This window comes from Cydia amplana, chromosome 5, assembly GCF_948474715.1.
Source record: "Cydia amplana chromosome 5, ilCydAmpl1.1, whole genome shotgun sequence".
NCBI lineage: Eukaryota > Metazoa > Arthropoda > Insecta > Lepidoptera > Tortricidae > Cydia > Cydia amplana.
Window position 1 is genome coordinate 11,651,254 of NC_086073.1, and position 16,600 is coordinate 11,667,853.

Genomic DNA, 16,600 nt, shown 5'->3' on the forward strand with positions numbered 1-16,600 from the left:
CGGCGCCGGCGCAGCACCGACTGCACTCCTCGAGCAGGCGTCTGGACCCTGCAGCTCTGGCTCCACCCGCCCTTCCTTACCCTTGATTTCATCCTGACACTTCGTGCGTTCGTTCGTTAATCCTTCTTGATGTAAATATTCCTTTTCACTGCACACCAGCCCGGAAAAACACTGTTTATTCCTTAAAATCACTGTGCAAATTTGCATTTTATCCTTTAATACATATATCCTTCCAAAGTAATTTGGTGCAAGTTTTTTCCTTTATATATTATATTTTGAAGGGGTCAGTTTGAATGGTAACATTAACGACTTTAATTTGGATTTGATTTGTAATGTTCTGTAGTATTTTCTCCGCGGTGGTGAGGTGAAATAGTTGTGTTTCACTCGGCAGCAAAGTGTATAACAATTTTCTGTATTGGAACCCTCGCAACGCTAATATTCCACTTTTCCCTTGCTCGGGTCTCATTATTAGAACGACGGTAAAACAACAACTTTGCTGCCTTTTAAAACAACTAACTATAGTCAGTGGTCAGTGTCACGGGAATAGGAAATGTAAAACATTGAATTATAGAAAAATCTTCTTAATTACCTAACACTTGTCAATGTAAGTGCATAAAGTATGCGTTTTTTTCTCGGGCGACGCCGCTTGGCACGATTGTTCCTTAGGTAAAAATAAGCTGATTGGGCCCGTGCCGTGGAAATCTCCTAAAAAAAGGGGCAGTGCGACTTCAAAGGTTTCAATAGCCTAGCGTTTCATATGCGCTAGCTAGGATAATATTTTATTTTATACTTTTTGAAGTCGATTTCACTTTTTATTTTATTTAAAGATTTATTTTATCTTTGTGCATTTTTCGCCCGATTATTTTCTATTATTTTTAACTCAAGGCTCTAGCAACGTAAATGGTTATGTATATTTCCACCCCATTTTTTACACCCTTAAGGGATAATTTCGGGGATAAAAACTATTCTATATCTTTCCCCACAACTCAAACTATCTCCATACTAAATTTCATCTATGTAAATTGGTTCAGCGGTTTTCGATTCCCCGGTTTGCAGACTGCGGGCTGCACCTCTCCGCGCATGTCTGTGTCTCACGGAAGTTTTGTTATTAAAACTACCACCTCCCTTTTCACTCGCTTAAAGGATGACTTCTAGTATAAAAACTACCCTTTGTCCTTCCCCGGGACTCAAACTATATCTGTATTAAATTTCAAGTAAATTGGTTCAGCGGTTTAAGCGTGAAGAGGTAACAGACAGACAGACACACAGTCTGTTCGGAAAGAGAAGAGTCGTGGAAAGTATTGGGTCCCATACATTCCACGACTCTTCTCTTTGGCACAGCCCTAGCGTCTGGAAGTATGGATTAAGCATAAGCAATGAACTTGTAATGTGTCTAAGCTTGTTGAGAGGAGTGAAATGTGTGTGAATGAAATCTAAAATTGTAATGTAATGTAATAGCCGGTTTAGTTTAGACTCGCGGCTCGCGGCTCGGCTCGCGGCGCGTCTCGTGGCTCGCCTCGACACACTCGCGTTCGGCTTGTCATTCGGTTATAAACCTTATACCATGTCGTTAGTGTTTAAATTATATTAGCTCGACGAGCTTACGAGCCGCGAGACGAGCCACGAGCCCACCGTTTACACTCACGTCTCGTGGCGCGGCTCGCGGCTCGGCTCGCGCGAGAATGTAAACCGCTTGTAAAAGGTTGATTGGATTTGTTTTTTGTTACACCTTGTATGTTGTATGCATGTATTTCTGTCTAGTTATAGTGTATCTAATATCTTTAAATACATAAAAAAATACTAAGGCGGTGCATATGTTTATAGTTGTAAATATAGACATTCTCTACGCTAACTCTAGACCTATTAAACTTAATAGTACCCTGTACTCAATAACGTATAATTCTGTTTAATCTTAGTGGTCAAGATATAATTATTTGGTCTGCTTAGTCGAATGAAACAGTTTCATATTAACTAGGTTTTAGTAGGTATCTAAACCAACATAACGCGTGTTCAATAAATAATTTGTATGATTTCCATTGAATAAGATACATACGAGTATGATGTTGAAAAATTACTAAAACAAGTAACAACGGTTGCACTCCGGGAGTGCCGATAGAAGTGAAAACTCACCTCACTATGTTACCGACGCCCGGTAACACGATACATACGTTTAGCGGAGGTATTCTATTTATTTATTATATATTATTATCATTCTCAAATAAGATCACACTTTTTCATTGACATACTGCCATGACAACGTCAAATTTGAACATAGGTAAAGAGTCTTGAAAATGAGTCCGCAACATAAATGTCAAATAACATTGAGTTTTTCTTTATTGATTTAAATGCCATCTAAATTATGAGTGGCTACCTTACGGGGCTTACGGTCACATGATCGCCTTACGCCCCTTACGGTCACGTGATCGCCTTACGCTGTCTTGAGTTTATCATTTTTTCCCCACCTCAAAAAGTGCCCAGCGCCGCTAAAGAAGTTTTCACTTCAAAAAGATAAGATTTTTTTATAAATAATTTTGTGGTCCATACGATTAGTGTACAAAACTCGTAAAGTTTAGTCAAACCATGTCAGTCGGGAGTTTCTTTGGGGTTTCTTTATGCCCGGCACCTTGCGTTCTTCTCGGCGCATAGACTGTCCTTTGACGGTTATTTCTTCAGTTCGGTTATCTAATAATTCCTTGGGAGTATACAATAGGATTTTATGTATTATGATATAATAGAGAGCCCTGTTTAGGCCCCGAAGCTTGAGAGAGTTACAAAATAAAGTTTTTTAAACTAAGTACCTATATTGTATTAAATATCAAATGAAAGAGCTCATTTTGAGAATTTCAAATATCATTTCTTTATAAAGTTAAAATACACAAAATAGTTCTTTACCTATAGAAGACAAGAAAACCTATTATAAATGTGCAGTCAAGAGTGAGTGGGACTTAATGTGCCTTGGAACGCGAATCCGACTCGCACTTGGCCGGTTTTTTTCTAATCAGAACACGATGCCCAATATGCCCTTACACGGATCCCCACTATTTTTCTTACAGCCTGTATATTATTATATTAGACCAAGTAAACTAACAACAGTTGGAAATAAAACCGGCCAAGTGCGAGTCGGACTCGCACATAAAGTGTTCCGTACCGTTACGCAAAAAACGGAAAAAATCACGTTTTTTGTATGTGAGCCCCATTTAAATATTTATTTTAATTTGTTTTTAGTATTTGTTGTTATAGTGGAAACAGAAATAGATCATTTGTGAAAATTTCAACTGTTTAGCTAATAGTAGCTACCACGGTTCGTGAAATACAGCCTGGGACAGTGAAGTCTTAATAATAGGGTCCCGTTTTTATCCCTTGGAGACGGAACCCTAAAAAATGCTTTTCTGAACAGGCAAACGTCAGTTCACTTTATCTAATTCCGAATATCAGTGACGTAAGTACCTATTCCCGATGAACACCGGCTGACACATAATAGGTACGGTAAACCGGGGTGACTTTCAAATGCAGGGGCGACTTCGATATTTCAGTTTTTCAGCCGTTACATATTTTTATTCGGATTTTTTAGTAGTAGGTAAACAAGTATGTATAATAATCTAACTTGTTACACGAACAGTTCGAGAAAATAATGAATAATGATAATTTAGTGGCAGTTTTAAAACTATCAAAGTATCCCCAAAATTTCCTAAAGTCACCTCGTTTTACGGTAATCAATTAATGACAAAAAGAAATAAGTTGAACATTCATAGATATTGCTTTATTTAATAAAATTATAGCCACGAGAGGTTCAACCTTATTAGTTGATTGAGCTAAAATATGTATAAAATTATTAATAGTCACAAATCACAGGAAGATAATTTATCACTAGAAAGAAAAAATAAACGATCTCTCTAGGTAGTTCTAAATAATTATTAACTACGTACAATAATATCACGATTGAAAGACCTACATTATGTACTGAAATATGGTAGTACTTATACTATAGAGATTCTCAATAAATATAAATCATCTATTAGATGGCTATATTTTAGTAGAACTTCCACAACAGTACATTTCTATAAGTAGGCTAATTATTCTAGGCGACTTTTAATAAAAGCACACATCCTAAAGCTACCTACAATAAATGACGACAGAAACAAAAACATAGGTACCTATGATATATGGCCAAATGAGGCTAAGCGGAATTCTGCTACGGTAAAGAAATTATTAGGTATCACAATAATACTCGTATGACTACTAAAATACATGGAGATGTATAATATCTTATACAAAGGAGGCAACACCAATTCTATATAGATTTACGCGAGAATCTTTTATTATGTAACTTGTATTACGCGATGACTGTGCATCACATTATCAGTTACACTCTTGATGTTTATCGCCCAACGGATTTCACATACTTATTAACAATTTATTGTTGACCCATAAATAAACAATGTGATACGACTTTTACGATATATGCACTTACATAGGTACCGTACCTACACCTACCTTGCGTATTACTTACACTATAAATATCCTACGTAAAGACTCACGGTAAGCGTATGTTTGTTTAAACTAGATCTCTTAAAAATAAAAATAATTTTAGATGTTCATTTATTAATGGCCCGTGGTATACAAAATCACATAAATCGGGCCGATTGATTTCCTGCAGCGTATGCGGTGTAACTAATATATTTAGGTAGGCTTAAGCAATCAATCGTTTATTCCATAGTGTCAAAAACTACTATTTAATTCAAAATGTATTTGGTATATAAAATAATCATTTTATGGGTGTTTGTTTTTTCAGTCAGAGTCAAAATAATCATTGAATTACAAATTAATAAAAATGTGTCATTAAAAGAGTAGCGGAATTCTGACTAAAGTAGGTACATAAATGTACCTCTTTGCCTACATGTGCAAATCGAACCATTAGCTCCTAGTTTTACGGCTATAGAGCGGCGGGTTATGCAGACAAGACGAGTGTGACAAGTGTGATGGCTGGACGGCGGCGGCGCCCGGTGGCCATAAGTGTAAGGCCTGAGTGGACGCTCGAAGCGGAGCGTTCAGCGGGGCATGCAGCGTGGCGTCGAGCTCCCAAGGGATCTGAGCAGCGTGCACTAAGGCCGCTCCTATACGTTTGCATTTGTTTAACATGCACGCCGCACGCCCCGCCCCGCTGCACGCCCAACTCGAGCGTCCACTCAGGCCTTACACTAAGGTCAGCGTTATTCAAACAGGCATCGTGAAGGCGCTGTTTGACCATTTCAGTGCTAACTATCAATCAAACAACCAAACAATTTATGAAAACATGTGCAACACTCATTACGGAACTCCGGCTTTCACGTTATTAGGTAAAAGATAATCACAAAATTAGTACTAAGTAGGAACCTAATTAAATGGCAATGTCAAGTGTTTATATTATTAGTATTATTACCGCCGTTAGGGTAATTGATAACTCAATGCGTGACGACATTGATACTTTCGAAAACGTTAAAGCAGGATAAGTATTTAATCCTATATTACTGGCATAGGTGTAGTTTAATTCGAATAATTACAAGCTCTGTATTTCAGGTACACGTGCTTTAATGATTTACCAACTCCGAAGTTGTCTTGAGAAAATTATAGGTACCTTAAGCATCCATACCGTCCAGACTGAAATCATTCATTTTTGGTTACAAAATCTCTTTTTAAGGCACACCTAAAACATTCCTATAAAGAATAATAATATAATTATTATGAAAGCACTTCGGCCACATACATAAGTGTTACTAAGAATTAATCATCGATTAGATCTATATATAAATACATAGTTCGGTTTTGCCTATAGAATGCAGCGGAGCGAGAAGTGCAAGTTTATTTAATAAAAAATAAAAATAATGAACGACTGTACTTTCAGAGAGCTTATAATTATATACTTCTGAGGGTCCACCGCGAACTTCAAAAAAGAATTTTCGTAATTAAAACCTCTCTATCGAGCTTGCATATTTGAGCGATAGGCAGATAAGGAAATTTTATTTATTTCTGCTCATTTTCTGCTGCAAAGTACCTACATACATAGTTTAATATGCATTGTACAGTTATAAATACAATAAATCGTTGCCTCATTACTAAAATTATTAAGCGCTATGCTTGTGGTGCTTAAAACTTCCATATTTTTTGCATAATTACCTAGTTGAATCTAAAATAAATCTTTTTTTTTGTGTCCGTTAAAAATAAATAATAACAAATGCTTGACTACCGGTGATTAAATGTTGTATCAAACTAACAAAGTTTTAATCTATCAGGTAGAAAGTACAAAAATAATTAATTGTCAGTCTCGGACTTAAATCGATACGTAATTCAGGTTTTCATTTCACAAAACGTGCCCGTTTTATCTTAAACATGCGTAGAGCAGACATGGCAATCCACTAACAACTTGTGTTATGCAGGCTTTTCTCTTTCCTTTTTGCGATGAATGAATTCCTGGTACCTATTGTCCGGCTCATTGGAAAGCATTTTCATTACATTTTCCCCTAGACTAGAGTTACATCAAGTTAAGAAAATTGATTAGACGGTACTGAACGCATTGGGAAAACACAATTTTGTAGCTTTCAAGATAGTTTCCACATGAACGCTACTGCTACCACAAACGTTAAAAAACGTTTAGAAGATTAATAGGTATTTAAAATAAGATTTCATACATTTTATTGTATCTTGGATAGTTTGATAGCGACGAGAAAATGTCCCTACTTATTAGTAAATATTGACAACTATCCGAGGTACAATATTTTAATTTCCTCGTGGCCAAAATCAAAGTTCCTTTGAAGTAGTCAAATTAGTACATGCCAAATATTTTATAAAATAAAGCTAAATTACAATGTTTTGCACTGTAGAGGAGAGTCGGCTATATTTGTACCGCCGGTTAATTCATACCACATCTAGATTTCCCATTAATAAACTAGTTTATTTACACGTGAGACACTAAAAAATAATCTAGTCAGAAATGGCATTAGGTTAAAAATGAACGAAAGAGAGAGGAACCATGAATTTCGTGGGTTTGTAACAACCTAACAACAATAGCTTGTGCTCTAGATAAGTTAAAAATATGTACGTAATTAACAGTATTTAACTACAATTAAGGGTTAATAAGGGTTTATTGCATTGGTTTTAAAACTTGCCATAGTTTTATGCTTATGTTTTCATATTGATCATAAAAAAAAGTTTAAATGTCACTCTCCCCCAACTGTAACAGAAGTAAATACCTAGACGGATGACAATTTGGTTAGATCTGAATAGTTAGTAAACCATTTCGATATACTCCTCTCAATAAGTAAATTAATTACTATGGGCCCGATTCGGATTTTGTAATAGACATCTATTAGACATCGCCAAGTTACGATAACGATATCTTTAAGATCTAACCTGTCAAATTTGACATTTCCGCAATTCTGCAGATACGCTTGAACGATTTTCACAAGATATTACTTAGAGATCTAATTCACATCTAATAGATATCTAACACGATCTATCGTAAAAGTGACATTGGTTGCCCGAATTGCGCTGCAAAAGAGAACTAGTTGAAATCTAAACTATAACGTATCTAGAATGGATCTAGTACGTGTCGTCTCTTGTGAATATCTTGAAGTTCGAATACGGCAGTTAGTTTGCGCTTGTTATAAATGTTTCCACCGTATCCATCCAACTTTATTAAAAAAACAGGACAAATAGTTCACTCTTTGACCATTTCTCAATACAGTTTGCAAGCTTGGCCACGAGGAAAAAGCGCATTTCGACATGTTAGAGATGTAGAGGCTTCACTGCGATAGAAGCGGAACGGTTGGCTCGGGGTCGGCGACGCGCCGCGCAGCTCCGTTGGCCAGCGTGTCCCCGCCGGCTGCTATCTCGGCACCATGTGGCCTCTGTTAACAAAACAGTACTTAATTATATGTCTAAAACCATATTTTTTTCTTGTTTTTATTATATGTACCAATTAGTTGGCGTAATTGATATACCTACACATGACAAATTTCAGCTTTCTATACTAACAATCAGAGAGCAGCGGACGGACATGACAAAACTGTAAAAGATATATAGGTATCGAATATAAGAAAATAAAATGATCATAAAAATGAGTGTCTATTACTTTTAATCTTAATCTTCTTTTTATTTTTGTTCATAACTGGTACCTACTACCAGGAATAACTATTTATGTGTAACTTACACATTAATAATTATTTTCGTTAAACAAATTGCAATTTAATGTTCATTTTGATTTATTGAATTGTACAAGATAATTAAAGGGCAGGAATATAACTTACTATGCACTTTTAGCTGATGCAACATATTTTTCAAGTCATATAAGAAAGAAAGTTTAATTAATTATAAGTACATAAATAAGCTGATACATCGAATAATTAGTTATATTCTTGGAAATTATAGTACATATTTCGGTTACTTCTCATTTGTTCTATTAGTTAACTAATTAAGAATGAATAGGCTAAATAACAGGTGTTACTTTCGTAGCACAAATGAGAAGATTGAAAAGTATTCAATGTTTAAAATAAAATACACGTTATTGTTTTAACGTTACCTACGTTCCACAGGGTACCTAGTCATCTTGTCATGTTACAGGAGGTTTGGAGCGATCTGAGCGATCTGCGCAGACAGGCCGGTGTGGGACGCTGGCCTGTCCGGGTAGACTGTTCAGAGCGACTCTATTTCTTTGCTTTTCCAACGCTACCAGTATCTTGAATAGTCCGTAAACTCCACAGGTAGTAGGACACTTCTCCTAAAGTCCAGCAACCTAGAAAGAACTCACAGCCTTCGCACTGTCGCTGTGCTGTTCTTATTTTGTACTTAGTTGATATTTGACGCTTTGAGATTTGACGTGGTTTTTTAACCGATCGTATTATCGCCGGGATAATACATATATGCTGTACACACACATACACTTCAACTTTATATAACTGCTGTTGTTTATTTCGTGTAGCAAAACCTGAAAGTTCCCAACTTCATACAAAGTTACAGGGTGTTATAAAATTTGTAAAAATATCGCTCTTGTAGCCGAACTAGCAAATGAAGTAACACTTACGTTAGTATTGTCAGTTTGTCCAGCGGAAGCGTCTCTTTTGCCCTGCAGGTAGTAGGTCATGAGTTGACCCTTGCCCTTGACCGCGACTAGGCCGCGCTGCTCAAAGTAGTAGCCAAACGTCTCAAGTATATGACACGTTTCTTCGGTCACCTGTCGGCAACATTTCATTTATCATATATTCATGACACATTATACACAGGGCATCCCACGGCCGGTCTTGCTACAATTCGAGAAAATAGGTAATATTAAATTTTTTGCGACATTCGAAGTAACCATGACATAAGGAACGCCATTGAAATTAGTTTATTAAAATGGTAATATCTGGGAGACCGAGCTTTGCGCGAGCAACGCGATACATTTTTCGCGTTAGTAAGGAGAGTTGACTGACTTGGACGACCTGCCCCATAAAAAAACGTATCCCCACTATTTTTGTTACACCTGTTTTTAATTTTTTTGTTATTTTTGTAGAAGCAATAAAATTCTGAAATAATTTTGGTTACGAAAGTCTTTTGAAAGAAGGGAATATTTTAAAAGTTAAAACTCTTTAAAAAAATACCTACAGGGTGGTCTAAACATAGACGTCCAAAAAATTTTTTTAGATTCCTCACATCGTGGGTTATCAGAATATACCCCATGTATGTTAGCCGATTTTTCGTAGTTTTGGAGTTATGAATTTTTTAAATTTTAACTTTTGTTAAGAAATTCCCGGGCGAAAAAAACTATTGAACTTTTTTGAATGTTTCTTTTTGTAACATAATCCTTTACAATCGGCGCTGTAGCATTCTCACTTGGCTGCGAGTTGGAAAAAAAGAAGACTAAAGTCAAAGTTTCACGTTCAAGCATGACAAATTAATGACTATTAAGTGTCACTTTTTTGACCATCAAAAAAAATAGGGTCTAGCAGTTTCTAAAATAACCAAAAATCCTTGAAATCACTTTTTATTTTTTTTATTTAGGTAAGCGCAAAATCTTGAACGTAAAATGTTGACTTTTGTCTTTTTTTTTCAACTCGCGGTCAAGTGAGGATGCTGATTTTTTTAAGCAACTGCGCCGTTTGTGGCAACTGGTGCAAGGATTGTGTTACAAAAAGAAACATTCCAAAAAGTTAAATAGTAAACAAATTTAAAAGTTCAAAAATTCATAACTCACTCTTAATACTATTTAATACTAGAAAAGTAAGTAGGTACCTTAACCTACCTACTTACTTTTACAAAAATACATATTTCCTTAATTAATCCACAATATTTGAGGTACTTTCAATCTGTGTCGCATACAGGTCATACAGGGTACCTACACATGATACACCATGTATAAAGTGTTTTGTAGGAATCTTTAAAATGTTGCAACATTGCTTAAGCTGCAATCAATAAATGACTAACCAACTAAGTAAATTTAATTTAATAAATGCGGTATTGTGTCGTTGCTTGTATGACTAATGATTTTGAAAGAGGCGTGATTAATGTATAATATAATAGCTTTACGCTTGTCGTAACAACATTGTAGCTCTTCTGTAGGTGGCATTGGATAACCCTGACTTTTATTTTTAATATTGTTATCACTGCACTGATGCTTGATGTAGGGGAGCCGGGGGCTTAATGTAACAGGGGTAAGTAGTAACGCCTTCACCCGATGAGGGGTTCTGGTCCGTCACGAAAAAAAGAGACTAACTATATCAGTGTAAATACCTAAATAAAATGTAAGCTTTTTCGACATACCTAATCATAATTTTGACATAGAAACAATGCAATGTAATATTAAAAATAACTTGCTAAGATTATAAAATGGATGTACCTTCTTACATTTTTTTCCAATGACTAGAAATAAAGGCTTTTTTTTATTATTTTATTAAGTAGTAACGCTCAGTTTTGACGGGGAATTAAAAAACATTTTAATTTTTTTTTGCTGAATGACTTTCTTATAACTCGAGGAATAACGTAAACACCACCATTGCCCCGACAGACATCGAAGCGAGTGGATGTGCATATGAACTCTGTTTCGACCAGGTATTGAGAAAAAATTACGGGGTAAGTTGTAACAACTCCCAGTTTTTCAAAAAGTGTCTGGTGTAAAACATTTCAAAATTATTTTGTAATCGGAATTATTGCATGGATAAATACTTTACAAACGCTCATACGCAGAATCATAAAATTATACATATTTTAGACTATTGTCCAGGCCTTTCCCCTAAAACTGTTAGGAACAAAAAGCCCCAATTACGGGGTAAGTTGTAACAATTCCCAGTTTTTCCAAAAGTGTCTGGTGTAAAAGATGCATAAGCATTTAAAATTATTTTGTGATCGGAATTAGTGTTTAGATAAATACTTTACAAACACTCATACTCAGAATCATAAAATTATATATATTTTAGACAATACAGGCCTTTTTCCTAAAACTGTTACTACAAGCCCCCCGCTCCCCTACTCTTAAATAATTATTTTAAATAGAGACATTACATTCATTTAGAATTCTATAACGGGATTTACAGTTAAGTGACGGGTAAATGGATAAATATATTCATATGATTAAAAATACAAGAACTCAGAATTCAAGGTTTCGATCTTTAAGACTCTGTAATTTAATTAAATGCCTATATTTAAAAAGTACTTGTTCTTACCATTCAATTCCTTACAGGTACGTGCACATGTATAACGTTGGTAAAGTACCAAACTGATATTTCAAATTATCGTATTCACGTTTATACTATGCGTTTCAATAGGTAAATAATACGTAAGATTGACAATTTTATCAATTACAATATCGAATTAGGACACACTAGTTTAGTTTAATATACGTATATCCAAAATAAGTAGGTAATTGCATTATTTCTAGTCTGTCCTATGTATGAAATACCTCCAAAATGTGACAAATTCATAAAGATTTAATAGAAAGAAAAAGCCTCACAATTTGATCAATTTCATTAATTAAATTAAAACTCGCCCTTATATCGTTATTAACTTATTACCAGTATTGCGGTTGACACCGATTCAAGGCGTTACCTACTTACCCAAAAATCCATGATAAAATATTGGTTGTTGCGGCATGTGAGTTCCCCTGCCACAACCAGCGTTACCAATGCTCTTCATCCTTGACGCGCGTTGTAGGTTTTGCCCCAGATGTTGTAATGCGGCTGGGCTAAGATGAGCTCGTGGTGCAGCCCTTGACGCCTAGGTACAGGAGAAAGTAATTGTTTTTTGCTATCCGCCTTGTGTTGGTTTACCTGTATACAACCAGCTTTGCCGGTGCTCTCCATCCTCGATGCGACGTTGACGGTGTTTCCCCAGATATCGTAATGCGGCTTGCGTGCGCCGATGACCCCCGCAGTAATGGGTCCGTGGTTGACGCCCAAGCGCAGCACGAAGTGGTTGAAGGATTGCTCGTTGATGGCGGCCAGCACGCGCTGTAGCTCCAGCGCGAACTCCACCAGGCACGCTAGATGCGCCCAGCGCACCAGCGTGCCGTCTGACGGCTGATGTAATAAATAAATGAGTAATCCAGTCCATTGAAATCCTACTAAAATATTTTCACCGCGATCAGGGTAATAAAAACAAGCGGCTACCGCTAACTTCCATTGATTTTGCTTACCAGGGGGCCTAGCCAAGATGAAAATCGTTGATAGAAAACGCCGAACGAAAGTCATTTTTAAAATTCACTATTTGAAAAACTTAATATATGTAGTTAGCCTCGTAACACAGTGTAGGTATTCTTTCGAAATTCTGATGCTTACAAACCAACAGGAAGTTTAAAAAACAACTAACAGGAATAAGTTGTTATTTATTATTTACAAGCCCACTGTGTCCCACTGCTGGGCAAAGACCACTCGTCTCGATTTGGTAAAAATTTTGGCCAGTCTCTCATAAAGGATTCCAAGTTATCCCGCAATTGCCGACAAGGTCTGCCGGCTCCTCGGTTGGACTTATTTAACTTTGATCATTATGGATACATTTTTTAAACTCTACCTATGTAAATTACTTAGTATAGTTTCAGGTTTTTTTTATTAAATCTCTACCTATGTAAAGATAAATAAAGATCCTAGGGATAGTTATGTATATTTATTTATTTTTAAACTTTATTGCACATACAAAAAGTACAACAGGCGGACTTAATGCCGTTATAGGCATTCTCTACCAGTCAACCTTAGGGCGAAACAGAAAAGCGTCCATGTGGGTGCAGTGAGAAATAAACAGAAAAAAAACGTAACTTTTGAGCGAAGTAAAATATCTACATTCTAAATACCTACTACATATATAATTATGTTATATATGACTATGTATTAACAGAATAAGTGTTTTGGCATAAGTATCTAGAGCTGTAAACTTATACTTGTGTTTATTTAAAAAATAAAGAATTAAGAAGTAGTTAGACTAGTTAGGTAAATGATACAACTGAGGACATAATAATCACACGCGGTTATTAAAGCTTGATCCCCGTCATCGCGTAACAGACATTTTATGATACGCTGATCTACTTGAAACACGTCACGACCATAATCAATTCCTTTTAAAGCGCAAAGGAATGTCCGTAAGCCGCGTTTCTATGTTGATTTTACTCCTCATGTTTTTCTAAGATATTGCATTCCCTTGTATAATTTATTCGCAGACTTAATTTAAATGGACGAAATTGTATGTTGGCCTTACGTCAAACCTTTAATAGTGTGGGAAGTTATGTAGTTAGCAACTTAGCACTAGAACTCCCTGTGTCAGTATAGCTATAATTTTTAGGGTTCCGTATTTGCTAACTGCCCTATTATTAAAAGGAGTGAATCTGTTCCGTACCAGTGAACAAAGTTGTAACTACAATGGTCAATCCTTATACAAAATCAAATAAAGTTTTTAAAATGTCCGGGAGTTAAAAGTAATAATTTTTAGTTATATATAAATGATTGTGATTCTCGACTTAGAATTAACCTACGCTCACAACTTCTGCGTAGAGAAATCGCTCAAACTACCAAACTTCCTCCTGATCCTGATCCACCCTTCCTCCCGTGGCAGTGAATTTTGATGAAGATAATACCTGCATTTGTCGAGTGGGATTTAGGCCTGACGCTGCCATATATGTGGAGCTGATTGTCTTTATTTTAATGATGTCTTTGCTGAATTTCGCATCCTCTAACAGCTGAAAATAAAAATAAAATATGAACAAGATAGTTAATTTAAATTTAACGGTCTCCTAGCCTAGTCGGTGGTGACCCTGCCTACGAAGCATGAGGTTCACGGTTCGAATCCTGGTTCGGGCATTTATTTGTGCATTTATTACAGGTATTTGTATTTCTATGTATTTATCTAAACGTAAGTATTAAGCAAGAATTTACTAAGTAATCATCAGATAGTATCAACAAGAGCAAATTTTATTAAATACAACGCTTGCGAGATTCCTGCAAATTACAGGTTAGCAATAGTAAGTAGGTATATGTAGGTATATATATAGTTACCAAATCAAAATCAGATATGACTTCATTCAGAAATCGTAAGCATTCCAAGCCTTGGTTATTGACGGTCTCTTCCGAGTAGAACTCTGAAAACAAAACGTTAATATTTAGGTTAAGACATAAAAATATAAAATTGCTCGGAATACGAGTACCTAAATTAAAATCTAATTGGATGTTAGATAGTTTTGGAATGGAGTTTTAATTAAATATATTAAGAGGGTCACCATAATATGCATCTGCGTCGTCAGCCAACGCATGTGGCTCTAGATGAAGCTCCTCGTTATGGAGAGAAACATTTCGAGCCATTTTCGACTTATTAAACATAAGTGACCCCGTTTTAATATATTTAAACATGTCTGAGTCCCACGGGTGTTTTAGTTACCTGAGAAATTGGGCATGGAAGCAAAAAGCACGCCAACTTCAGCGTAGCTCTGGCTGTAGAGGTCTCGGTGGTGGTGCCTCGCGCCCATGAAGTGCCGCGCCACGTGCGGCGGCAGCACGTTGTGCACCAAGGCCTGCAACATTATTCATTCATATATAAAAGACAAATTTAATTTGGAATTTGAGACATTTTTTAATAATATAGTTACCTAAAATAATTTTACAGTACATATGGTGCTACTTTCCCGCACTAGTGCGTAAAAAGCACTTTTCGTTGCTATGTCAAATATTTAAAGGGGCATATGTACTGTAAAACGTTGTACGATACACGTGCGAATAGGGAATTCGCAACTCGTGTCGATTTAAAACACTCCCTTCGGTCTTGTTTTAATATATCGCCACTCGTTTCGAATTTCCTCTTTTCTGCACTTTTATCGTAAATAACTATTAATGTGTAATAACTAGATTAATGAACACATTTCGCATGTATAACGCGCGTTTTAATTGAATTTGTATTTATTATTTTATGAGTAGTTTTGCACAATGAAATGTTACCGCCTGACGGAGCTGATATATTTTCCTCAGTCTCCCGTTGATCAAAAGCTTAGTAAAAGGTTAGAAACATCGGAATGTATTTTAAATTCATTACATGCGATATAATCTGTTCAAATAGTTTAAGTAACGCCGAGGCGTCCGACATGTCATTTTTTATAACGGCTGATCGGTGATCGGCACGGTGATCGGTGGTGCTTTCCATAGAAAACGAAGCGTAGCCTAGCGCGTGAGTCATCCTTAAACTTTCTTATATCACATTAGCCTATATTATCTATTGTTACATCTGTGTAAAATGTGGACACCACCGCACCCAACAGAAAAGAGCGGTTGCGCTCTTATTCTATATTAGTATGGTATGGGAGAGCCACAATTTGTGATACCCGCGATTAGTCTGTACCGTAGATACGCTCAATTTCTAGATACGAGTAATCAACATACTTTACTGGCCAGAACCGATGTGAATTCCGATGTATAGGTTTGTTTTTGTTTAACTATAATATTTGCGTGCATGTTTGAGAAAAATATATTTAAATATAAAACCATACATTATATTTTGATACCGTAAAATGGGGCGAGTAGGGTCAAAACTGACATTCAAACCTCGATAACATTCTATTTTTACATATGCAAACTGAATGGTGTATATAAGTGTTCCGGACGTTTGTATTTTAGTTTTTATTTTATTTTGGGTAGTTCCATTTCATAACTCATAACTGACGATAAACAGGAAATCCCACCTCACCCGTAGTCCCTCGTAATTGGGGTGAGATGGGATTTCATACAAAGGTGATTTTGGAAGATTGTTGGATCGATTTTTTTATTATGAGTATTAATTACTATTAGCTCCATTTTAAATTGGAATACATTATTTTTGTAGCAGTAGCCTTAAAATCCCATATCACCCCCTTTCATCCCTTCTCTCCCCATTCATAACCCAACTCTTCCCGCGAACCCTACTCACCCCATTTTACGGTATTTACTGGTTTTAAAATGATATATTTTGTAACATAATATTGCTTGATAATATTTACAGTAATGTAATTGCAACCTTATTGTTTTTTAATAATTTATGACCGTATGCTGATAACCTTCGCCTTTATATCAACTTATTGACCGAATATTCAAATGTAAAACATGCAAAACTATTTTTTTTATTTCACCTTAGATAGGTCAGGACGCGTCTG

At 36.0% G+C, this 16,600-nt stretch overlaps 1 protein-coding gene across 1 annotated transcript in view; it reads right to left on the bottom strand.

Moving 5' to 3' along the window:
- Window positions 1-7,683: 7,683 nt before the first annotated feature.
- LOC134648040 (adenylate cyclase type 8) overlaps window positions 7,684-16,600 on the bottom strand; it is a 39,791-nt gene continuing 30,874 nt past the window's right edge. The window contains exons 17-22 of the mRNA XM_063502475.1: window positions 14,863-14,995; window positions 14,484-14,566; window positions 14,066-14,167; window positions 12,273-12,521; window positions 9,056-9,205; window positions 7,684-7,883 (exon numbers count right to left, since the gene is read on the bottom strand). Coding sequence (XP_063358545.1) covers window positions 7,779-7,883; window positions 9,056-9,205; window positions 12,273-12,521; window positions 14,066-14,167; window positions 14,484-14,566; window positions 14,863-14,995 — 822 coding nt within the window. The 3' untranslated portion in view covers window positions 7,684-7,778. The remainder of the gene's footprint in view (window positions 7,884-9,055; window positions 9,206-12,272; window positions 12,522-14,065; window positions 14,168-14,483; window positions 14,567-14,862; window positions 14,996-16,600) is intronic.